At 47.6% G+C, this 26,155-nt stretch overlaps 1 protein-coding gene across 1 annotated transcript in view; it reads right to left on the minus strand.

The window, feature by feature from the left end:
* Positions 1–24,999, minus strand: part of iglon5 (IgLON family member 5) — a 90,084-nt gene extending 65,085 nt beyond the window's left edge. The window contains exon 1 of the mRNA XM_084027120.1: positions 24,299–24,999. Coding sequence (XP_083883246.1) covers positions 24,299–24,356 — 58 coding nt within the window. The 5' untranslated portion in view covers positions 24,357–24,999. The remainder of the gene's footprint in view (positions 1–24,298) is intronic.
* Positions 25,000–26,155: the final 1,156 nt, after the last annotated feature.

A 26,155-nucleotide genomic window follows, 5' to 3' on the forward strand; every position in this document is an offset into this window, starting at 1 on the left:
TGAGTACCCTCATTTAGTCGGTAATGACCGACTCTTTGGTTGCACATTTTAAAGAGGATTTCGCGGCTGGGGAATACTCAGCACGTTGCGGTGGAATTATAAGAAGAATGTGTCCCTCCAGCCAGTCAGCCAAGATAATGCTAATGACGTCTTGTGGGATCCTCCACTAGAAGGAGTCCTGATCTAGATCCAGGGGGATCCACTACGACTTCTGGCTCCACTCTGGAGCTCCTGATAACCCCTATTATTCATTCCCCATGAAACACAATTAAACCTGATCAAAAAAGTTCTATAGGATGATTATCTCGTGTCAAGTTATGTGAGCATAGGTCCTCTTGGGTATGCAGAGGGGAAAGTCTTTCCCAGAGAGTGAGAGCTCTGTCGGGGGGGATCCTATGGAAGCATGGAAAGATCAGTTTAACTGAATGGGAGATAGACGGTGCTCTGTTGCAAAAAGGCATCCACATGGACCGCATGACAAAAAGGCCATTCATTGAACATTATATCACACCAGGCCATAACACAAAACCAGCCCTTTTAAGGCAAGGTCAAGTGTATTTCAAATGCAAAGTGCCTCATGTTGAAGGAAATAAAAAATGGAGGAATACGATAATACAATGGGGGCTTTTAAAACGCACATTTAAAAGACGGATATGCGCTCATCAGAATGATGAAACAAATGGTTTCAGAGAAGGGAGATCTCAAATCTTTTTTCTTTTTATTGAGCAGTTGTTTTCCACATATATTCCACTTACATGTTTAGAGCTCATTTTCATGGTGTTAACTTGTGCACCTGTAGCGTTGGGGTCATCTAGAAAGTTAAATACAGTAAGCATAGGCATATACTGTAAAAGCAAATTTCATAGTAAAGCCAGTCAAAGGATGTTTCCCAAACCACAGAAAATGTATAGAAAATGTTTAAAAGCACGTCCTCTGATAAGACCTATGTGATAGTGGGTGGTGCCCTATCTTTGACCGTTATATTCCATTGGGAAAGTCAGCATTCCGGGGCGTATTCATCCAACATTTAGATGAAGCTGTACACCGTGTTGTTCCAGTGCAGCGCGTCTAAAAGCCGTGCCTGGGTGTCTTCCATTGTCACGAGTGACATCCTCTATAGTGAAAGCACTGGAAGATCAATGCATGCAGGGGCACCACCTGTGCTGCCTGGAGCCCCACTAAAAGCCTCTATGTCTTGTCTGAAGACGGAGCTGGCATCCCCAGGGACTCACCTAGCTGCAGACAGGGACCCCCCTCACCCCCCACCCCCCACCATAGCCGTTGAAAGCTCCTACAATCATCCACTGCTGGGAAATCAACGCAACTCCTAGTAGCTACCCCTTGTCTTTTCTTTCTTTTTTCTCTCCTTCTCTTTTTCACACTTGTGTGATTCAAGCAGACCTGATTAACTTTATGTAACAAAAGGAGCTTTGCCGGCGTTGCCTCCACAGCCTTATTGGGGCGAGCTGGCGGCGCGATACCAGCTGAATGTCACGCTCTCCTTGGGCCGATCAATTCAGGCGATCAGATATCAGACACCTGAGGGAAGGCTCGAGCCACGGATCGCTCAGGCACGGAGTCAAAAGCTTGCGGCCGCACACAATCACGGAGGACCACGAACCTTGGCGGGGAGGGGCCGGGGACGAGAGGCAGACGAGTCCAAACCATTTATTCTTTCTCATGTTTCAGTCATATTAGCATCTGCATGTCAGCCGGATGAGACGACTCCCTTTTTTGATGAGACCCGTGTGTTGCACCTTGCTCAAGGTCGCAGTCGGTGGATTTTTCCCTCGAGGGGAGGAGGGAGCCAGACATGCAACCCCGTCTACGTTTCGAATTGCCTCTGTGAGAGGTTACGGCCTGTAGGGGGGGGGGGGAGTTGTACCAACAACAACAACCATTTTGTATTTGCACGTATTAGTCATTCAAAAAACAATCAGCGATGGTAAACACGGGAGTTTGCCCTCCCCTGGGTGCGTTGTGTTAGCGGCTCGTCTGCCGGGAACCCGGAGGGATAACGAGGACTCCCTTGTGTAAGACCTCCGCCTACCAAGTTAGACGGACCCCGACACTCGGCGATGTTGTTCACCGTGGATCCATCAGTACTCGGTTTCAAGACAAGTCAGTGTTCTTTCTTTGTGTGCGTCTCCCAGCTTAATCAATATGGTCGACAATAATACATGAGACCAGCTCGCCTCTGCAGCTCATCCTTTCTCCCTCTCTGATTCTTTCTCGCGGTACAATGTGTGGCTGGCTGTCTTTTCAACACTGACCACCTCATTACCCCCCCCCCCCCCCTCCTCCAAACTCTCATTTGCGCAACACTCCACCGCAGCTAACAATACTCAGCGTTTCCGTCATCAGCAGAAACGTGTTTTCCCTTGACACCGCCACGACTTTTCGTCTCCATTACAAAGAATGCTCGTGTTATTCTCTCTCGCTGTCTTCCTCCCCCCACTCTCCACTCCCTCCCCCTTTTTTCCTCCCACTCGGTTTTTGTTGACATGTAAGGGGGCTGACGGATCCCCGGCCGTTCTCTGTGCCGCGTCCACGACCCCTCTTAGCAGCGGAGGAGGGCGACGTGGACGGGCTTCCGTCTCCCACTGAGCTGCAGTGCTAATCCGCCGGGGGAATCGCATCAAACAGAAGTGCCCTTCTGTGTCATTTGTGTTTGGTAGAAAAAAGAAAAGCAAAAGCAAGACAGAAGCATGGCTAATAATCCTTGCAGATGTTCTTCCCACGGAAGATTCACCGTCATTAAACGGCGTAGCCGACTGCGACTACGATTCCTCCGAGAGTTTTCCACCGCGAGATGATGCAGTTTGTTGCGAAAACACGGTCAGGCGAGCACTTAAAGACAGATATTCGGCTTAATTTGCCGGCGTTTTCAGGATACATTTAGCAGCCGGGGAAACACTGGTGAGTAGCAGGCGCTCCAGTGACGCATGCTGCTAAATCAATCTCAATCTGAGCACGTCCACTTACTCTCGTCTCGCTGCGCCGCCAACATATTGAGCAAGCATCTTCCTGGACACTGGAGTAATCCAATCAGAATGCATCATGGGAATACCATTATGTGCCCATTTGCAGAGCAGCAAAGCATTCTCTTCGAGGAAATGTGCAGAAATAAATAACTGGCGACCCTGCCCTCTCTCTCTCGGCTCGCCCTTTTTAAGAGGTTCAAATTCGGGTTTGTGGAGGGAATCAAATGAGTTTTTCTGTTTTACTTTCACAGCTGGAAAAGGGGGGAGGGCTTCTGCTTATTATTTGAAGCACAACAGCAGAGTGAACGGGAAGGTCGTATCTGAGCTAAACCCGGTAAGAGAATAAAAAGGCAGAAGATTCCCAGAGCACTTGTGAGATGCATGGTTTTGTTTTTGCGTTCTGCCTTCTGAAGGGAAAGGACTCAGGAAACCAATCAGCTTTGGAGAGCCGAGGCTGTATGTGATCCAGCTCTGCCTCGGTGTCTGTCCTGCTACACGAGTGCAAAGAACACAAACGAACCAACAAAAAGGAGAACGAAGAAGACATTCGACCAAACGGCAGCAGAGCGTAAACACAATGGCATTTAAAAAAATACCATGGATGTCCTGTCTGCATCCTAAATTAAACACCTTTTCTTTTACAAGGCCTGATTTCAATGCCTGTTACACCTTTATGCTGTTGGCTGAACACAAGCGAGTGCTGTGGTATTGATCCCATCGTATACCCTTTTTTATTATCTCCCATCCAACGGCAGCTTTCCGCTTTGATGGCACCACTGTCGCAGAAAAGCATAAATTCTCAAGCCCATTTGCTGCGAGGGGGCGGATGAATGGTTGTGAAATCAAGCCTTGAAAAGCCAACATGACATGGTGGGGAATTTTCTATCCTGAGCTCATTAGGAAAAAGCATGTTTCCTTATGCGTTGCACCATAATGTTGCACAATATTGATAGAATGTTTTTTTCCTCTCTCTGCCTCCCACATTTCCATGAATGCTCTTTTAATTGGAAGCGTTTGTTTGGGCTTTTGTTCCGCAGATATACTTTGGCACACGAGCCGTGGGAGAAACCCAGCCTGGCTTGGGCTTGTCAGACTAACAGTGGGCCATAGAGGAGTGGAGGAAGAGGGTCCCGAACCCAACCCGTGCTTTGTTGTGACAATGGGGCAGCTGTGTGCCGGGGAGGGCAGAGTAAAGAGGGCTGTCTCTGTCCGGTCTGCCTGGCGCACTGGCAAAGGGTACTGGTCTGATGTGAACTGAGGATGGCCCCCTTACACACTATTGTATGTGGAGTTTAGAGAAAGCAGTAAGAGATGGTCCAGCAGGCCTGAGCCAGATGTAGAGAGATGTTCAAGGTGTGGCACGTATCATAAAACTATAATTAAAACAAATCTGCGTATTTCACTGTCAGTCTTGTAGCATCTTGAAGACGTGTCTAAATTCATATTTGGAGACTTGAAAATGTTTTGAAATGTTCCCTTTTTTGTGTCAAACGTCATGGTTATCACCAATAAATGAAATACCTGACAAGTCAGGTTTAATGATTAAATTGAGATTATTTGATGCTTCTGAAATACTATCACAAAAAACACCAAATGAATATATTTAAAGTCGTTATTGTGGGAAACGAGTATAAAGCACGGAATCAAAACACTTCAAGTTGCCGTTAGAATTCAACTTTTTTTTCTTTCTTCAAATCTAGAACATTTTCATCAGAAGCCTTTAACACTTAGCCAGAACGTGGTCTACACGACTGCCTTGTTTACTGATGTGGCTTTTTGTTTGGCTTGCAGCGAGTGGTTTTAGTGCCTTTTTCTTTTAATCTGGGTGCTTTTGTATGTTTCTCTTGCATGACTGATCTCGAATGTGGACGTTTGTCTTCGGAATGAGGCGTTTCAGGGCCGCGAGTGGCTGCAGGCGACCGCCAGACACTCGCAAGCAACGGTGAACACTCGGCGTTCGGTCGCTCCTCGTGCAATCAAACACGGCTCACAATCGCTGAACAAAACACACTTCAAAGAAACAACCCGCCACTATCCATCTGTGGAAGTTGGGAACGCAACATTTCAAATTAACAGGGGAGAAAGCCACCAGCAGCAGGATATAAATAACTCCTATTTATCTCTTTTCAATGGCGTGTCTCAGCCCATGGGTGTTTTATACAGATCAGATATTACGAGTGGCAGTTGGAGGTGACGAGGCATTTTTACCCGCCCCACTCCAACAGCTCCGTTACTGTACCGCCACCGTGCTCGCCCACTTTTATCTCCTCCTCCCGCTCCGTAAGAGAGAGCTGTACATGTGAAGAAAAGGCCCAGCGTCCACAGTTCCAACAGGTATGCAAATAAGATTCTCTAGAAGGAGGAATTTCCCTCTTAGCTTTCTTTCCTCATGGAGGTGCCACGCCTCAGGGGACGACTATGCATACATTACATTACTGTGTGTGTGTGTGCGTGTGTGTGTGCGTGCTTTTGCATCCGGTTTATGCTGAAGCTCCATGTTGTGTACCCTCAAAGAAAGAACACACCGGCGAATGCAAATGCTCCGTTGATGTCCTACCTTCCCGTCTTTTATCCTCCTCCTCCTCATACACTCCACCAGCGCTGCAGGCCGTCTCCAATTAGACGAGCCACACAGCCCCGGTGTGCATACTCGCCCTCGTTCCCCCACATGGTGGGATCGCAGCGAGGTGATGCGTGACTGCTCATGATCGAGCCCTCCTTTTTGGCTAACAGGTGCTATCATCTCTGCAAACGTCCGCCGGCGCCTCGCACTCATCGTCCCCCGCAAAAGGTGTAAAAGGAGAACAAATGTATGAATTATCTGATCACAAAGAGAGGCACGGCGTGAAGTCCCAGACTGAATGATGATTGAAAATGGGCTTTTTGGACTTCTGGATAAGAGCAAAAAGGGGGGGGGGGGGGGGGTTCCTTCTGCAGGAAAAGCCTGGTTTCCAGGACAGTTGCTGTTTAAGACATGCAATCAACACTGCATTGTGATGAATGAAGTGGCCAATCTTTTAAACAACGCTGTCCTTGAATTAGGACGTGTTGGGGGTGTTTGCTCCCGACAGGCTCCTTTTTTTAACGTCCAGAAATAACCCTCTTCATTTATCAGGATGACACATCTCTATTGGCTTAGATTTTTGAGGGGGGGGGGCTCGATACATTTTACAAGATGGTCGGTGAGAGCCGGATGTGTTATGTGGAGGTTTAAGAGCTCCCTCTCTCCATGTCCTCCTCCTCTTTATCGCACTCTCCACTTCTACAACATCCTCCTCCAGGTTTTTTGCCTCGACTTCCACTTCCAACAAATCACAGTCTTTGGACCTCTGGGTGAGAGATGATTACACCTTGTGAAGCAGAAATTGAACTGACAGCTTGGCCCTCACCTCATTCGCACACCTCCACCTCCACCTTGACTTGCAAACACCAAAACAAGAACACGGGTGTACACCCGCAGAACACCAGAACAACAGTAGGTAGGAATTTGACACATGACGTATAAATACACAAATCGAGGCTCGTCTTCTCAAACATGCACGTTGTCACCCACCACCACCAAAATGCTGTTCGGAGCCACAGCACGACAGCGGACCAAAGGCTGCAATTTCTAATTCTCTTATCCCCGAGGCCAGTTGACAGGCATCCAACGTCATGTTGCTCCGCACGCCCGTATCTCCCACGGAGACGGCAACAAACTAATTTCCCCCACTAGAAGGAATCACAAAGACTTTGTTGGCAAACTGAGAGAGCGGAGACGGTGAAAGAGAGAAGTAGGTATAAACAGCATCGGGGAGATTGAGGTTGAGGGCAAGAAGAGAAAAAATGGAGGGGGGGGGATGTGATGGATTGAAAAGAAGGGGAAGGGCGGTTTGAAGTGAGATAGCGTCGAGGTGTGGGGGAGGAAGAGAAGGAGGTGGAGGGGGGCACTGAGAAAGCGACACACTTTCCTGGCTTATTTACACGTAGCTGCCAGTATGACAGGTAATTTGGGCAAATTCTCCACAGAGCCTGCAGCAGACGGCGGGGGGATAAAGACGAAAGGAGAGAGCAATAAGAGAGAGAAAAAAGGGAGGGAGGAGAGCGGGAGAGGGGGGAGGAGGGTGAGGGAGAAGACTGAGGAGGACGTGTGCAGACTACCTGACACGGCCGAGCTGGATCTGAGAGCAAGACACCAAATGGGTTTCCAGATTCCAATCAGGGGGGGAGACGGGGGGAGACAGGGGGGAGACGGGGGCGAAAGTCACCCTGTTGACAGAGTTTGATCATTTCATTTATCGGCAGCAGAGGAGGCAATATCAAAAGTACTTTTTAATTCAATTCCTCTTTTCCTGTTGCGACTGGAAGATCAAGCAGAAGGCAGGAACGGATGAGGCGAAAGAAAAGAGGCGGGAGGGAGGAAGAGAAAATATTCATATCTAGATCTCCCGATTTATTCAGGCTCTGATTTATTCACTTGTTTGTCTAACTCGTGCTGGTGTGTGTGCATGCGTCTGTGTGAAGGCAGGTGTGCGTTCCTCGCAGTGCACTTCACGTCGGGGCGAAGCCAGCCTTTCAGGCTGTATTTATAGAAAGCTCTTGTTCTTGTTCAGTGCGTGGCTGTCTGTCAGCGCTCAGAGCCAATTAGAAAACACTTGTTAATGTAGCAAACGCTGCTCTTCCCTCTGTGTGTGTGTGTGTGTGTGTGTGTGTGTGTGTGTGTGTGTGTGTGTGTGTGTGTGTGAGTGAGTGTAAGTGTGTATGTGTGTGTGTGTGTGGTGACTTTATTCTCCCTCGCAGTGACAGCATCGGAGGTGAGGACGACAGTAACAGAGATAACAACGAGGAGGATAACGAGGTGCTTGTCCTGTTTGTGGGTGGCGGTCTCTTCAGGGTGGTGCACATGTGTGTATAAGAAGTGGACGTCGTCATGGTGACGTCACCCAGTGGTTCACGGACTACGTAGCCTCCAGGTTTTTAGTAACTGGTGAAGTGAAGTGAATTTATTTCGACTGCGGAGGTAATCTTTACAGCTAAGTATTTTAATAATCTGATTACATCGGTACAAAGTAGCGATGGTATAGATTCAACTGTCAATCACAAGGTAGCCCCGCCTTAAAACAGACCCTTCTTTAACTTCTATTTGACTTAAAATGGAACCAGAATTTCCTAAATGGACGTCATGCTGTATTGAAGAACACCTTAATCTAGTGATTAAAACCATTCTCATAGACTTCCATGAAATCAGACCAGAGGAGTCGCCCCCCGAAGGCCATGAGAGAGACTGCAGGTTTAAAGGCACTCCAGCTTTGGCTTCACTGCTCACAGAACAGAACATCCCACCGCTGGCTTCCACTTCCTGTGGTGACTCATGCTTTACAGGAGGAGGCGGCGGCGCTCACCATGTGTTGACCTTTTTAACCCCGCACATTCTGTGCTCAAAGCCTCGGGCGCCACAGCCGTGACCCTTCCTTCTCTCTCGTCACTCACGTACACATGAGAGCATGCCACAGACACACACACACACACACACACACACACACACACACACACACACACACACAACCCCATCACTCCTTCCAGAGACTTTTTCTCAAATGAACATTTCTTTTCACAGCAGCACAGATTTGTTCTCATCTGCTGGAAATACCAAATTTCACAAAAAGAAAAAGAGAACACCGTCTGATGATTTCAGCATAAACCCTCACCAACAGACTATTCTGAATCTGAAAACATTTTCACTGGCGTCTGCAGGTGAATTAGCCTTCTTCTTCTTCACCCTCGGAGGCTTGTTTGCCAATCAGTTTTCACCCCATAGACATCATCAACACGCCCACTCGTTGGCCGTGGATTCTCCGGATAATGAGCGGCTCGATTCACATGTAGGGCTCAATCGGACTTTACGTGGACTTAGTGCTTCGGGAGCTGGCAGAGTAAAAGTCTGTTTTTAATGCCCGATCTGAACGATCCTGACGTTTGTTTTCGCTCTCGCACACGGCTCCTCCGGGTAACGTCTGGATAATTTCAGGGTTGTGTGAGAAGAGGCTTTAGAAATCACACTGAGAATAGACCTGAGTAATAAATATGCACATGTACGCTGTGAGCATGGCGGCAAAATGAGTACACAACTCGTGCACAAACACACTACCCCTTCGATTCAAGTACCAGTACACACAATCTGCAGCCCATAACAGCGCCAGGTGCTACGCAGCAATCTCCCAGTTTATGGCACAGTACGAGTTGAAGAAGAACTACAAAACAAAAAGAAATGGGGAGCACATCGGTGCAGGGAGGAACTCTCAGAGAAACCCAAAGACAGAGAGACACGGGGTGACGTAGATGAAGTGGGGAACTGAGAGACAGAAAGAGGATGGGGATGGATGTCGACGGGGGTGTCTGCAGGTTCAATGATGGGGTCGCTTGGAGGACGGGAGGGGAGGCTGAACAATGAGCTCAATGAAATATCATCAAAGACAGTAAGAGAAGGGATTACTCCTTTGCTTCAGTGGAGTATGTAATTGTGCTTAAAACACGGTGACTCGCTGTGACAACAGAACACAATCGTGCCGCAGAGAGTCGATTGTGACGCCGAGAATTAACAGCGACGATAAAGACGGAGATAACGGCGAGGAGATGGGGAGGAAAGATTCGGCTGATTATCAGCACTGATGACGGCGGTGTTGGTGGTTATCATAATGAAGGTGGCGCGGATCAAACGTGGCATAATGTCTTGATGATACGAGGGGGTGGGGGAGGGGGATAACTTGATTAAAATTGCTAGTGATGCCAGTGATGATAGTGGTATTTTGTTGGCACAAGTTTAATCACAGAGATTCCAGATTTTACAGATTCTCCCATAATTCAGTGGGCTATAGTGGAAGGCAGTTTTGCATCACATAATTCCCTTCGGTTTGGTACGTTGGAGAACGCACTCCTCCATATGACTTCATGAATATTCAACTAATACTGCCCTGGGGTATCAACACTGGTGTCACTCATTTGCCTTTTATTTTAAATCCGGTATGACTGCTAACCCTACAAATTAAATTAGGGCTACGTGGCTATTTTTAAAGCACAAAAATGTGAATTATTTTAAATTGAATCAACTTTGAGCTTTTATTCAACCTCTCCCCCCTCAGACGGTGAAGGTCCGACCCCATCCCTTGCCACCCATACTGATGAGATGTCCACTAACTAGCCCGAGGCGGAGGTTACCAGCATGCATATAGGCCAGCACAGGTGTGGAGGAAACATGAAATATAGTAATGGGCAACATTGATAAATTATTTCACGTTTGTTAACGAGTTCTGCCTGCAAATGTTTAGCCCAAGGGCCCAAAAACCCCCAAATAAAAGTTGACTTATTTAAGCAAGTGCCATCTAGTGGTCAGATCCTGAACAAATCCAGTGCAGTGTGTATTCCACATCTTCATACGTGCAGGAAATCAAATTCTCTTGCTTGGACCACGCCCATTTTTGAACCTTAATTTTGATGGATGATTGATGCGTTGGATTGATGTGCTTTATAGCACCACGGCACAACCATCGCATGGTACTGTAAAGGTCTTCTACAGGTGGAGGAACCACCTAAAGTGTGCCATATAGAACCATGTGATAAAGCTGCTGTATAGCACCTCAGAAAGATGGGTTCCACTGAGCACCAGAAAACGGTTCCCCTGTGATAACGAGCCAAAGAACCACTTTAGGGAACCCTTTTTGTTCAGAGTGAAGCAGCGACACTCGATGAGGTATGAACACGCTTTTATAGTATTTTAATGTCAACATTTGCATACTGTAGGTTGCGGACGCCCGTGCGATCTGATGATATTGTCTTGCTAGCGCTAACTGGGCGCTCCGTAAGGTGAGTTAACACACCACGTAAACAAAGCTTTGATTAAGTGGTCTTTACTCTAACCCCAATCTGTGAGAAGATATGGCCTAAGTCTGCATTGTTTTTACACAGGTAACGTATGCCCAGGTCATCCCTCAGCCCTGTGTAATTAACTGGCTGGCCCAAAAACGAGCCTTTAGGATACCATTAACCCATGCGAGCCTAACAAGGCTGTGCAAACACAGACTAAATACACGGGCAAACACACATCTGTGAATAGAGTGAGCGGGTGGAGGGGGAGCAGAGAGGAAAATCCATTTCATGAATATTGGATTTCATTATGAGGGTGAAGAAACAGCTTTGCTGTGGATCATACTTTAATGACCCAAAGTCCACATGCATGAATCTTTTAGTGGTGGCTGTCTGCGATACAGGGGAAGGAGTACCAGGGAAAAATAAGAGGGGAGCCGTTTCCCCAGTGGGTTTTGACAGACCATGAGACGAGAATAAGGTTGAGCACCCGGATCACGGACTCAGACAGGTGGGTCGTTGTGTTTCAGACACGGGAGGAGGCCAAGCGGGGATTCGATTGTCACACACTGGTTGCATTTTGTCTTATTTATGGAATCTCATAAAGGATAAACAACTGAGTCTAGATTTACCGTCTGAAATCCTACGGTGTGAGTTTTGGATACTAGAGAATGGGCTTATTTCTTTGCTCAGGGCTTGTTTTTCAGTCAGAGAGAGGAAGCTTAGCGCTGAGAGCCCTGTCCTTCGCTTCTCACTGATTGGCCAAGAGGTCAGCCTCCTCCTTTCACTCCTCTCCTCTCCAGAGTCACTACACTCTTCAGTTCGGTTTGTCGCTGGCAATTTAAAAACAGCTCACCTCTCGGGCCAGGGTCGAATCCTTTTTATTTTCACACATATTCTCCCACAACCAATCGGTGACTCGGAGGTGATGGACATGATGATGGTGGTGAGAATAACACGCCAGGAAACATGTGACATGTTAGTGCTGCTGAGCTGATTTGTCACATTTTTAGGTATTCAACGATACAACCAAAAATATCTGACAAGGGAATATATCAGATCGAAGAGGCCAGTGTTTGCACAATACGGATGCATTAAACATGACTAATCACTTGTAATTCCAATAAATGCCAGATTGGCATTGCTCTATTATTTGTATTATTATTATTATTATTAGGATTGTTACTATTTATTTCCCCTGCAGTTTGAGGGAAAGCACAAGTGTTTCCTGATAATGGAGCTACTTAAAATCAGCAGCTCCAACCGAAGTCGCAGGTGGAGCAACGCAGGCATGAAATGAATGTGGCAAACAGCCTGGCAGAGCTAATAAATAAAACAACCAACCACAGCCAGACACGGTCCTCCCATATGCTGCTGCTTCTGGCTCATTCATCCCTGTGTAAAGTAGAGTCCAGGAGCGGCCTCACCCTTCTCCTCGTCACTTATTCCCTCCTTTCCTCCCACCTTCCATTCCCTTACATGTAAAAGCCATTACCGGTGCTACCCTGCCCCCGCCGCCTTCTTTCAAACAGGATTCATCAGATCCATCCACTGCACCCTAACATGAGTGGTATGTAACTGTGGGCTGTGTCTATTGAAACAGATAATATATTATTTATACAGTTTTTGGAACATCCTGGCTCTATTAAGGTTTAGAGGATCAGTTATCGTCACGACAAACAGAAGTGCATTTCTGTCTGGCTTCTTTTTGAATTTGCATCAGAAGGTATCGAAACAAATCTCCATCAACTTTGACTGTTTGAGCAGCAACCTTGATGTGAAGTCCACCCCCCCGTCCCGTGGTCTGCCTGTCAAGCTTCATCCAGGATCCACCATTGGAGTCAGGTCTCTGTACCGATGTGGGTCACCGAGTCACCCACCGCCCTCCCGTCCCTGGGTTGGCCTGAAGTCTTATTTCATCCATCTTATCTCCCTGTGACTGAACATGGGACATCCAGGAGCATGCTGGGTAGTGGAGTCATCTTCAGTCCCAAGGCTGGGTGGTCAGCACTAAATCCAAGACCCACACTTCCTTTTACGATGTTGATGACTGTATTTTGTACTCCAGCAATAAACAAACCACACAAATCAAGACAAAAATGTAGCAACATTAATGGGAACTTGTAATAATTGCCATAGCGATCTTAATATTCTTGCCACTACCATCTGCTGTTTGTCCCGACTACAGAGTAGAAAAGTGTGTCTCCTCCAACACACCCAGATCCCTCACTGGCTTCTCATCAGCCATGTCAAAATCTGTTCAAATGAGCTCCAAGTCCAGAATCACTGCAATCAGGGATCAAGCCTGGGGTGTCTCTGGAATGATTGGCAAGGCTTTTATAGCATAATATTCATGGGAATAATAATAATAATATGAAATGCCAATCCTGTTTTCACAAATGAAGGAATATAAATATGCAATCAATGAGCAGAATGCGTCAAATAAAAACCGAACAGCTGGTTCCTGGTTCTATTGAGGGAGGTATCCATCACAACATTCTATTTTTAATAATTCAGCATTACTGTACATCATTGTGTTGTTATTGAGCCATGACGATACATTCATATTGTTTGTCATTTAATGGAATCATTTTGTTTTCGTGAAGCATTTTCTATGATGTAAAGCATGGAAGCTTACAGAAGATTTTCCATTCACTGTCACCTGATCAGACAGCCATCTTTAAGGAGCATGCATGCCTGCAGTTATCGTTCCCATTGAAGCTGCTGCAGAGGGAGCATGTTGCAGCGGGCACCGCAGCAGGGGAGGCTCAGCTTTTTATTACTTCATACGTCCTGAGGTTCGGTGTTCGGCCGGGTAATCAGGGCAGACTTTCTTTTTTTTTTTATCACGTATGTCCATGTCCCTGTAGGCGTCAGGTTGCCCCAGAAAAAAAGCCAACAGATGGCCTTAGGTTGTGCGTTGGTGTCTTTAAGTGTGAGCTGAGAGTGGGAAGAAGCGAGAGTGGGCACGGTCGGAGGGCCAGGGGTCCGGAGGCTGGAGCAGCAAGAGCATCACTTATACAATACACACTGGCAGCGCTTTACATCATAAATGCAGCATTAGCGTAATGCAATTCTGTCCACTTCCATGTTTGACTGTGTGATTGGCTCTCCAACGAAAGCCGTCCGTTCTATAAGGTTTGACAGAAAGCACACATCTCGTTACGAAGTTCCTGCTTTCAAGAAAGAGGAAGAAAATCACTGCGCTGTCAAAATGCTGACAACGTACATCTCTGTACTTGAGAGTAAAGAACCAACGGGGAAGAAATGAGCCATTAAATGAACAACATTGAGCTAAAGGGTTTCATACTCAGCACACGATATCAAACATATTTGCTGGAGTTCATCGCGTTCGAGCGATGTTTAAGAAAAAAACACACTTTAAAAACACGCTTTAATCAAGAGCAATCCAGTCCACATATGATGCCACCGCTTTGACGCTCTCAAGTAATTGAACCTTAAGGCGACTCTCCTCTCCTGCCATCATCGCTCCTCTCATTAATTCAACGCACAAAAACCAGTCCAGTAAGAAAAAAATCTAATTAGAGGAAAATCAATGGCACCGGCAGAAGTCCTTCCAACAGTTCAGGATTCATGAACGCTCTGTAGGGACGGACTGAGTGATTCTTTGCATTGTTGTCGATCAGCTGCTATATTTTCTTTTCTCTCTCCCATCAGAAAAACCCAAACTGAACCCTTAATAGAAGCCTGGCGTCAATAAGGCTTGATGATGATGGATTCAACAGGGGATCAATCACGTCGGCCTGATTGAGAAACACCTGCACTGTCTGGCCCACATTTGTCATGTGTGATGTAGCTGCCTCCCTGCAGTAAACGGATCAATTCTGATTCCAGCTGTCAAACCCAAATAACCAACAAAGGTTTGATAGAAGCAGATCTTTATGATAAATAGGCCAACATGGAGCTTAATGACAGGCGTTGCATCGGGGGTTGTTTATCTTCCATTCGTCAGATATCGTCTGATTTAAATCTCCAACACTGGCTCTGACATCGTTTTGTTTCTGTCTCATGTTTTATTTGTTATTGGTGACCTCTGATCACATCATTGCTCAGTGTGCGTCTTGGTTTTTATTTTATAGCACCTTTTTATCACTGGATTGCTCTCATCCAGCAGAATGTTGTTTCTTTAAAGGGGGGAATGAAACGGGTTCAACATGAATCAACATTCATTTCTATAACGTCAACAATAACTCCTCCGTGTCTCAGTCCAGCGTCGCTGTCAGGGGTGGATGAAAATATGGTGTTTGTGTTAGAATAAGTTGAACTAGGGTTCTGTTGCCCAATATTAAGCAGCAAATTGCCCTTTTCTGACATTATTTCTTTGTGGATTGGAGGTCTGCCAGCCGGTGAAGGTCACATCGATACAGTCACAACTAGGATAAGGAAAAAAGTTTATTGTGGTGAGTTTATTATGAGGATAATCGTGAGTCATCACAAGTGACTTGAAAAAGCTGTCTAGTGATACAAATATATATTATCCTTTATTTACAAATGTATATATTTTATTGTTTTTCAGTAAAAGGAGGTTCACTAAGATGTATTCTTATCTGTGATGTAATAAAAGTATTTGTTCTTAAAGTGTAAAGTGATTCCATGTATGTTTACAGGTGATTTTCTTTAATGCACATTGAAGCACAGATTATTGGGCATATATCGGCCCATGCAGGGGATTTAAAACCACTCACATTAAGTTGATCGTGGTGATGGATTTATCTTTGTTTTTAATGCAGGGGGACATTCTAATTAATGATTACCTTAATTAAGTTCATTAAAAAGGACGTGTCCTATCTGAGATGCATAAAAAATGTCTTCAATATAAGATGAAGTGATTCAAGCATGCATGTGAGTTTAAATGAGTACATCAAACCTAGCATTAGCCCAGAACACGTGTGCTCTGGTGTTGGAATAACAGCTGCCACTAGGAGTCAACAGAAGCTCAGCAAGAACAGAAGGAGGAGGAATGTTAATTGGAAATTCCACTTGAATCTCTGGAATGATATTATGCATTTTGATGAGTCCAGTCTGGTCAGATTCCTTCATACTTAGAGCTGCTCCTACAGAAGAGGAAAATAATGAAAGTGAACCACGGCCTTGAAATGTTGAAGGAATCAGATTTTCTGAGCAGATCTTTGAAAAACACACAAATTAGACCGGCACCGTTCCCACACATCCATCCGATGAATGAGGGGACTCAATGCAATCCCCACGCACTTTTTAAAGAACGCCATATCCTTGAGATGTCTGAAATCATGTGCGAGTCAAATGCTGCCCCCCCCTCGCAGGTCCACTAATGGAATTTCACTCACTGCATTACCAAACCAGGGAACAGGCTTTTAGCGTGATCCAACCCCAAATCTAATTAGCCAAATATCATAACGCAATAACAGCATCGTCTTCCCTCCAAACCCAATTAATGGCTTATTGTTTGATGAAATCTCACCTAATAGCCCAATTACAACGTTAGCATCGCAACATCACAAATGTGATATTTTGGAACAAAAACAAATCCCTGTGATCTTTTGCTTCAAATTGTGTGCTTCGATTTCTTTCTTTTTTAACGCCCCAAAGGAATCAAAGACACCGTGGGACATTTCCTGGAAGTCCATTTATGGGCGTCACAGCCAAATCCTTGGTGAAATTCTGCCTAACTGGCTCTCGCTGTCAGGATGTCGCGCTAATGTGGACAATTTATTAGGACAAAAGTCCCAGCGGCGTCGTCTTCACAGCGTTCTAACGACTGGTGGCACGCCTTGAACTGGCAGCAACAACCACGCCCAGCACCACCACCACCGGGCATCGCTTCGTTTCCCTAATTACGTTTCCCAGAAAGCAACCAAAACATGGAGCTGTGTGTGTGTGTGTGTGCTGTCGGTGAGTGTCTAAATCTAATATTCGTGTAACCTGCGGACTCTTTGACGAGCTCAAACCTCTCATTAGCATGTGGGCGCGCTGCGTGAGCGTCTTATTAGAGGTGCTGCCGCCGCGGCTGGAGTCCCTCCCTAACCAGCGGCGTCTTGCATTAGCACCGGCTCCTTAGCGCCGCAGCATCACACAATAAGTGACCCTGAAAGAATCCCACTCCTCCCACTGACAGCAGCATCCCCCGAACACAGCTTTCATTGGCGGGATAAACCTGCCACGCTTTGTTTTTTGTTATTTTCATTCCACCTAATCATCTGCTGCGAAAATCAATCCATCTTGATCACTGCCTGTTGCGGGTCTTTGAATCACTCCTCCTCTTCCTCCCTCGCACCATCTGTCTCTCTTCCCCTCGCTTCCTCCCAGCAGCCCTCCTTCAATCATTTTTTTCATAACTCCTCCATCTTTCCAGCCTGTCCACCCTCTCAGAGCCCCCCCTCCCCCGCTGCTTCCCACTCCCTGCATTAAACATACACACCACACATGCGAAGCGTGTGCTAATTTCAGAGAACGCCATCAGCTAATGAGTGACGGCGTTGACACCGCCGCCACGTCGGCCGCTGACCGGCTCATTATCATTTAGCGCCGCCGCCCACGGCGTCCGTCTCGACCTCCTGACAGGAGTGAGGATGAACGTGCAGGAGAACATTCCCGGCGCTTCGACGTGGTGCCGAAGTCTAGGGGCCGGCTGTCCGACGCCTCTCTTCTCTGCTGGTTCCCATAGGAGACGGCGTTTGTATTCGCTGCTCGTTAGCGCTCCCTGTGTCGCTGCTCCAGCCTCACTCATGCCTTCTCTCTCTGTCTATTAAAGTCTGGGACACAATTATCCCCATTCTCTGCTCTCTCTTTCACCCACCGCCTCTCTCGCCCACTGTGAATGAAAGTCTGGAACACAATTACCCTGCTCCCTCTCTCTCTCTCTCCCTCTCTCTCTTTATCTGTCCCTCCCTCCCTCTCTCCATCTCTCTCTCTTCACCTCTTATGGCTTCAGGAGGAGTCTGTGAACGGAGCATCTGCTGAAATATTTATTGATCTGTTTTCCACAGTTTTATTTATTTCCCTCTTTTTTCCTGCGTGCCCTGCCTTCCCCCCTTTGCACGGACCCGGCAGCACCTCATGGCAGGGGGGTGGGGGGGCAGAATCCACAACATGAAACCATTATTTAGCATGTGTTGTACCCAGTAGTTCTACCTGTGTAAACAAACAGAAGAGGATGCTATGGAGGCGAACGTGAGAACAGCAGCAGCAGCAGCGAGAACAGACTGAGCCGCGAGACAGGTTGGGTTGTTTGGCATATCTGAAGCTGGGGGGGGGGGGGGGGGGGTGTTTACAGGTGCTGCTCTTTTTCTTCATTTTTTTTCTTCAGCATAAAGGAAGTTGTACACAACTGCAGGCTATTGAAGTAGTAGTAGTCATGGCAACAATGCCCTGAGCAATTAGAATTACAATGGTCAGAGTGTTAGTAGCGGACTAAATGGATTCGCTGAAGAATCTGACGCTATCGCGGCATAATTAAAGGGCTTCCGTGCTATCGTACGTCCCCGCGGTGAACACCAGCGCCGTTAACCGGGAGTTTGGAGGTTACTCCGACGGCGAGCGTTTCAGCAGTCGTTTCAAACGAATGTTTTCCAGCCTTCTGTTGTTGCACAAATGATTAAACTTCAACACACACACACGAGGGAAGGGTCACACACACACACACACACACATGCCCACAGTGAGACACAAACCACAGCACAAAAAGCCCCATCGTCCCATCGCCTGCCATGGCCTGCATTAGTTCCTAAGCCTTTTCCATTGATTTGCCGGCGAGCTCCTTGTCTTCTGGTAATGAGGACAGGGAGAGAAGCGGGACCCTCGTCCCTCCCGGCTCCCCGAGGACGAGCCGCCTGCACTAATCTGAATTGTGTTTCCAATGATGCTAACTCCCCGGCACAAAAAGACTAGAAGGAGAGGAATAGAGGAGGGGGGGGGATCAGAGAACTCAAACAGTATTCATTCCCTCTTAAATGTGTAACATCTGCACATCACCAAACAAGACAGCATCTCTCTCCCTGCAGATAGCTCAATCTGCAGCGTGCACATAAAGCTGAACGTTATTCTATTTTTCTCTATATGAAAGCTATTGAACAATCAATAGATCAATGAGAGTTATTAATATCCAATCTAATGCATGTGCCCGTGTGTGTGTGTATATATATATATAAAAAGATGTCCCCTGTTCTCCCTCATGGCCAGGCTCCATTGGCTTTCCATTGATTTACCGCTCACACCTTTAGAGGGGGAATTGTGGAAATTCATCTTCCCAGTGGGCCAGCAAAGAAGCTATTCCACAGTGCATGCATGCATATGTATATTTCTGTGTGTGTGTGTGTGTGTGTGTGTGTGTGTGTGTGCGTGTGTGTGTGTGTATGTGTGTGTGTGCGTGTGCGTGTGTGTGCGTGTGTGTGTGTATGTGTGTGTGTGTGTGTGTGTGTGTGTATGTGTGTGTGTGTGTGTGCGTGTGTGTGTGTGGGCGGTGGTTGATGCGAGTACACGAGCCATCACTTATCCGGCTTCCAGAGCCACTCCGCTCCCTCTTGAACGATCTTTCCGCTGCACTAAATAAAACATAGCCCTTTCTCATCCGTTACAGTGAGAAACCCAGCGTTCATATTGGTACACACCCCGACTGACGCGGGTCTTTAAGTTGGGACGCGGGGAAGGTTGTAACCAAGCGAATTACTACAGTAATTAAACACAGTATAACTACCTGTCCCGAGCTGAGAGCTGCCCTACTTCCTTTCCATTACACTGAACTCCATATATTATAACTGTAATTATAATTGCAAACAAGCCTCGCTGTAATCATTATTTATGACAATGACACTATGTGTAATTGCCAACCCCCTGAACCAATATGTGAGCCCCGCTGAAGTGTTTATCAAAACCGACAGCAGAAATCTCCAGGGCGGGAGGTGGTGCCGCGGCTGCACTGTGGCTAACCATCCTCCGAAGGACTTGACCCGCTGACCTCTCAGTCACCACGCTGGTCAGTATACCTGCTAACGTTATGAGACCAGCTTCAGCCTGGCAGGTCGCCGGGGGTCAGCGGCTCAGGGGTTATTCATCCATGCCGAGCCTGTAATTGGAAATGCTGCAAAAAACAAAACCCACGAAGCGAGAGCATAATAATGAATACAACTCAACATTCCCTTTTTTCTTCTGGTTTTAGTTTTCACCTTAAATAAGAGAGTTGGAGCAGGAGGTGCTGTAGATTCAAACGTTTCTTTTTAAAAGCTCCCTTCCTTTACAACCTGCATGCTTACCTGTATTTAATTCATCTCTACGAATGGATCATATGGATGAATGTGGTCTGGTGTTATCATTCGCTGTAATTCATACAAATCACAGCTGTATTTGGTGAATAACCCACGTTCAGGCCATCAGAGCTGCCACTGAGGAAGTCAGGAGACTTTGGTATTAAAGAGCAAACGAAGTCCAGACAAAGGTCTGGGAAGGAAGGACGGGTCAAACAAACACAGGACTTTCACCCAGGAGACCACCCCGAGTAGTAGTTATTTTTACCGACTTGATTTAGCCCCAATCTTCTAAATGTAAATGGTTCTGCACTGCAGATCACGCAGAAAGCCAGACACTCGTAGAACGCACAAACAAACTCTTAGGATATTGTGGAGGCAATGTCTGTCTTCCTGAGCTCTATTTCCCATCTACGGATGGGCACCCAACCCATCGTATACCATGTGAAAGGCTGGGAGCCCGAAGGCTCCCTCTCGATACCTTTGTGAACATGCTTCAAAGCCAGAGATCCCCACAGTCTCCAGTTTGTCCGACCCTCATATAGACCCCACCACTGCTTTCTGAAGATGTGACAAACACCCTGAGGTCGACATCACGGCCGTTGAAGGGACACCTGTCCGGACCCAAGACTGCGCTGCACTATGAATTCTCCAGCACTTGGTTTGTGTCGGCCATGCTGCAAGCCTAAAGGATGAACGGGCTTTATTGAACAGGCCTTGATGTGGGTCCTTAACACCAGGACATCACATCGACACTGATTCTTCTCTTTGTATCCAAAAGGTTAAAGTATAATATTAACTGAGTCCAATAAATGGTATTTAACTCTTTTCAAGAACAACATTTTCCACGTGTTTCTGCTGCTTTGAGATTAGAAATTAGAATGAAAAGATTAGAAAATCTCGAGACAGCTCTCCGTCTCTAATGCCTTTCCAACAGCCGTCTTTAAAATGTCTTCCCAACACTCAAAGCGCCGCATGTCAACATTCACCCACTCGCTCACATTCAGACACTGATGGCAGAGGCTGCCAATCAGGATCCAACCTAATGCACATTCATGCACATTCACACGTCGGTGGCGCTTCAGGAGCAATTCGGGGTTTCGGTATCTCGCCAGCCTGCAGAGCTCAAGGTTGATCTTCCAATCAGGGGGCGTCCCGGAAAACAAACGGTGGAATGGATCAAATAGAAGTTTCATCAACGCATCACAGCACCTGTCTCTGCCAGTCCTCGGTCAAAACACAGCTAGATGTTCTTAAGGTACTGCCTCGGATCCACTACGTGGAGAGGATAGATTCAGCACCACAGGCCTCCACACAGCAGCCACAGAAATATGAAGAAGAAAAAACCCCAGGGATAACATTCAGACCGCAGACCCACTCCAGGCTGGTTAAACCTCCAACCCTTGTCCCCCGGGCTCTTGAGACCAAATCCAGGGCCCTCTCACTCCACCACTTGCAGATAAATAAAAACCTGCCAAAATGGCAGGCATTTCTAAGCCAAACATGGAGAACAACAGCACACACAGAATCCGTGGATTTCAAAGGGAGGGAGGAAAAAAAGCAGAGTCCCCTCCAGAATAGGAGCGCAAGGCATCTGTTGATGCTGGCATCTCTCGTCTCTTCATCTGCAAGCCAAGACTGGTGATCCAGTCCAGTGTGTGTGTGTGTGTGTGTGAGGGGGCAGGGATACAGGGCTTCATGCTAACATGTGCAATGTGCATTGACCCCACTTGCCCCCATATGTTGTTGAAACATGAAGGGCTGCGGGCTGCAAGGCGACCCCCCACCTGTTTTCACCTGTGTTTCCTGCCTCCGACACTTCCTCCTCCCAGCACCTCCGTCACAGCGGTGCATGTCGGTGGGCAGACCCATCTGTGGAGCCTTTGCACATTATGGCAAACGCGGACGGGCGTGAAGGTGGCATTTCCTGCGATAATTGCATCAGTGGACGTCTGCAAGGCAGAAATATGTTTTCTTAAATACCTAAATTCCGCATCGTCTTTTGATGGTTGACCTTAAAAGTCCTCCGCTGTGACCTATCCAGCCCACGTAAGCGGAAGCAATTTCTCTTGTCATCTTCACTTTCCGCTGAATCAATGACGGCATTATTCTCATTATCCCCATCTTGCAGGTTTCTGTCACAACAGAAAATCCTTTGAGCGGAGGGTAAATTGTTTAATTTCGCGCGGAGGTGTGTGTGTGTTTGGATACTCACTCACAGCCTTAATGTTTCATAAGCCTCACGGTGTCTCGTCTCGTAAGATGAAACGGGGTTTTGATTAATTGCAGACAGCTTGCGTGCCAGAAAAACAGAGTTAGTATTTTACTGGATGTCTGAGAGGGCTCTCACACATCCACCTTTTCTAGAGTTACGGTGCTCGGCCAAAGAAAAGGGGGGATAAAATGTGGAGGGGAAAGGCGTGACGGCGTGCTCGGTGCTGGCCATCACACCCATGCAATGGTTTCATGCCAAGCCAGGAGGAAAACCGTTTGAATAATCGAATTGTGTTCTGCAGCAAAGGAGAGAAAGAAGCTGTTTCAACCTGGCTGCATGGCGTGGTGCCGGTCTGAAACACATTCTTACCGTTCTCAGGGAAGAGAAAGTGGTGCTCTCACCATACAAATACTTGTGCATAATGTGAAGTGGCTAAATGAGTGATAACCGCTGTCAAGAGGAAAAAATATATCGTCATTCAGTGGGAATTTGTCTTATTAATCAGGCAATAATAACTCAACACAATCTGCTAAACAATGGCGGCGGATGTGTTTAATCGACCCATGCTGGCCTGACTCACGAGGCGCCGCCTCGGCGGTTTTTTTTCGCCGCTGCATGATTTATCAGACGCTGCCCTTTTAACGGTCGTGTTCTTCCTTCATAATGCATGCTCTACCTTTTCCCTTTTTAAAAGGCCGACGTGTTTGTGGAGGGGTATGCTGCTTCACATGTGCTGCAATGTGCATCAACTCCCATCAATATCCAATCATTCTCTGCGGCGCACGCCATCGTCACGCCTTCGCATCGCAGGAGCCCACAGGTTGCAAAAGCATTGTGGCGGTCTGAGAGCTGCGACGAGGCTCGGTGTGGGTTTGGTGGGCTCGGCTTCGTCTTCGCCGCCCGTCTGCTCCCCCCGCCCGGTGGAAGGGGGCTCGCTGTGGCGAGCCAACCGTGACCAGCTGGGGCTCTCCTGCCCACGAGGAGCTCGGGAGCAGGAGGCTGCAGCCGTCTGCATCTGCACGCTGTTAACCTCACATCTTATTGCACTGACACATCAATTATTGTTATTAAGGGCCTGAGTAATATATTTATATACTGATTTCCCACAGGATGAAGGCAGGACTAATTGAGCCAGGTGTGTGTGTGTTCATATTAGACTGGCATGGGGGAATACACAACTAATATATGGTGGGACATCCCATGGCATGGTGAGGGTATTAGAGGATGACATGATGATTAATGCAGGTGGATTTTAAATGCCCCCCGGTCAGCGTTTCCCCTCCAACAACAACACCAACAACGGCGTTGTGTTCTTCATAATAAAGCGGTGGACGTGTCATCCCGACTCCTCCGGTTATCTGCGAGAGCAGATGAAGGAGCGCGTTGGTGTGTTTGTGGAGCTGCGGGGAAGATGTTTTATGCCGGTGATGAAAGAGGGACATTTAGGCTTCACTACCCGATGCATGTTTGACTCCCTCAGCCGCCCAGCTGTCCGTCTCTCTCCATTTGTCTCTCTCGACCTTGGTGTGAGGAGAATGAACAAAAACACAGCCTTTCCCTCCCGAGTCTCCCTGCATTGCATCTACCAGTACTTAACCCCACCACCAACACCACCCACACCCCCCTCTTTGCACTGGTGGTGCGTCGTGTGCGTGGGATGCCGGGCCATTCAAGTCACGTAAAGGAATGTTCAGGAGGATGGTGATGGGAGCCCCCCCCCCCTCATAGTAAACATCTTAACATGCATCACTCGTTGCTTTAACTGAACCACGAGGTTGGCTTGGAGATGAACCTTTGCGTTGCGCGCGCACGCACCCAGACGCGCGCGCGCACACACACACACACACACACACACACACACACACACACACACACACGCAGCATCGCCGTGCACGGCAGACACGCGTGCTTCACACGCAGGTAGATCATTAGTATTCACCTCCACACACGCGTTGTTCAGAGGAAAAGGCGCGTGCACGCGGCCGTCCGCGCAGCGCCAAAGTCGCGCGTAAAGAACTTACCTTCCAGCAGGACCAGGATGAAACCAGCGACCGCGTTCCGCACGAGGGGGCAGCCCATGATGGAGTTGGATTGATTTCTCTGCTGCTGCTTGTTGCCTTGGTATTCCTGCTGTTACACTGCGGGGATTCTGGCTCCTCTATATTTATTATATCTAGATATTAAAAAAAATAACCCAGCGGATGAATGTCCACAGCAATAGTCCAACGCTTCTACATGTGACTGGACGTCTTATCCACTTGACTTTTCCTCTTGATGACCCGCGTCGTGGAGAGGCGTAGAGATCTATTTCTTCTTCCGCGTCGACAAGCAGAAAAACAGCAGCAGGAGGAGAAAACAACAAATATCCCGGAGACTTAGTTTGGTCTCAGTCCTTGAAGGATGTATGAGATGCACGGGAAGACGCGGTGACTGTCCACTCACTGCACGAACACAACCTTTTTCTTTTCTCTCTCTCAAAGAAGGATGGGGGTCCGCGCGTCCTGACCAGCCGCCACCGGAGCTGAATGAGCCCGCCGCCGTCCGTGTCCGTCGGTATGCAGCGCGTCTCGTCGCTCCGCACTCGGCGCGTCGCAGGGAGCAGCAGGGAATGCGAGGCGCACGAGAAGGAGCATGATTGACAGCTCCGGCGGAGCCCCTCTCCCCCAATCACCGGCCCCAAGGAAGGAGGCGGGATTTACGGTTGCGCCGATGTCGCGCTCGGAGAGGCCGGCCAAGGAGGCGCGCTGGCCAATCAGAGAGGAGGGGGAGGGGGGGAGAAGAGGGGGGTTGCACGGCGCGGTGATAATGCAATGTGATTTATAGCCAGTTCGGTGTTGCTGCAGTACTCAGAGAAAACAGTCCACGGGGGGACAGGCGGCCATAATAACGGCAGGGACAGAGGTGGGGGGGCAGGTGGAGCCTATGGGGTCCTGGAGGAAATAAACCGCAATGAAAAGGAGGTAGAATGACGGGTTTGCTGCTGATAAGCAGATGTTCCTCAAGGCTGAAACATGAATACAGTCAGAGCAGAGCTGAGAAGACAATGAGAAGCTTCGTCACACCGCTGACTTTACACCCATCGAGGAAGACGCTTTATATTTACGCTGAAGTACTAATGAGCCGTTTGGAAGCATGTTGATGGCTGAAGTCGTTCATGGCGAGGAGCTCGTTTGCTCTAAAGGCCTTTTCCATGAGGTGATGCTCGTCAGAGACAGGCTGCTCAACGGGGGAACATCCAGAAACCAGGGATGACTTCCAGTTCATTACCGGCACGCTGCATCACGAGAGGACCTCCCCGGTCAGAAACTTAATATTCATGTCTGAGAGGATTGTTTCCATAACAGCTGTTTGTTCTTTATTCCCACAAATGATAAATGAATGCTCTTATTAATAGAGTGCTACAGTAACAAACTACGTGGTGATTTCTAGCGTTTTGGAGGGAATTACAACAGTGGCAGGATTAATTTGACTGCATGTCGGCCCTCAGGTGGAAGATGGACGAAGCACTGATAAAACAACAACAGGACTGATTAATGAGTCGGCTAATCAAAGCCCAGCATTACTTACCAGTGTGTAAATACTCATTATTATTCACTATTTATTAGATCTGCTACAGAGCAGGAAATCGGGAGCCCCATGGCTCAGTGGGACGTTTTGGATCCTGAAGGTGATGTAGAAGATGGTCCACCATGCAGCGTAGCACGCGCTACACCGTTCCTCCTCCTCCTCCTCCACTCCTCTTCGTTTGGACGTACTGTATTTGCAGTGAAATGCCGCAGGACAGTGATTGTACAGCTTCCACATTAGCATAATAAACCCTGTGATGCTCACAGGAGATACTGTACATGCAGTTGCAAAACTTCATTAATGGCGTTCAC

This window comes from Eutrigla gurnardus, assembly GCF_963514095.1.
Source record: "Eutrigla gurnardus genome assembly, chromosome: 14".
NCBI classification, from domain to species: Eukaryota; Metazoa; Chordata; class Actinopteri; order Perciformes; family Triglidae; genus Eutrigla; species Eutrigla gurnardus.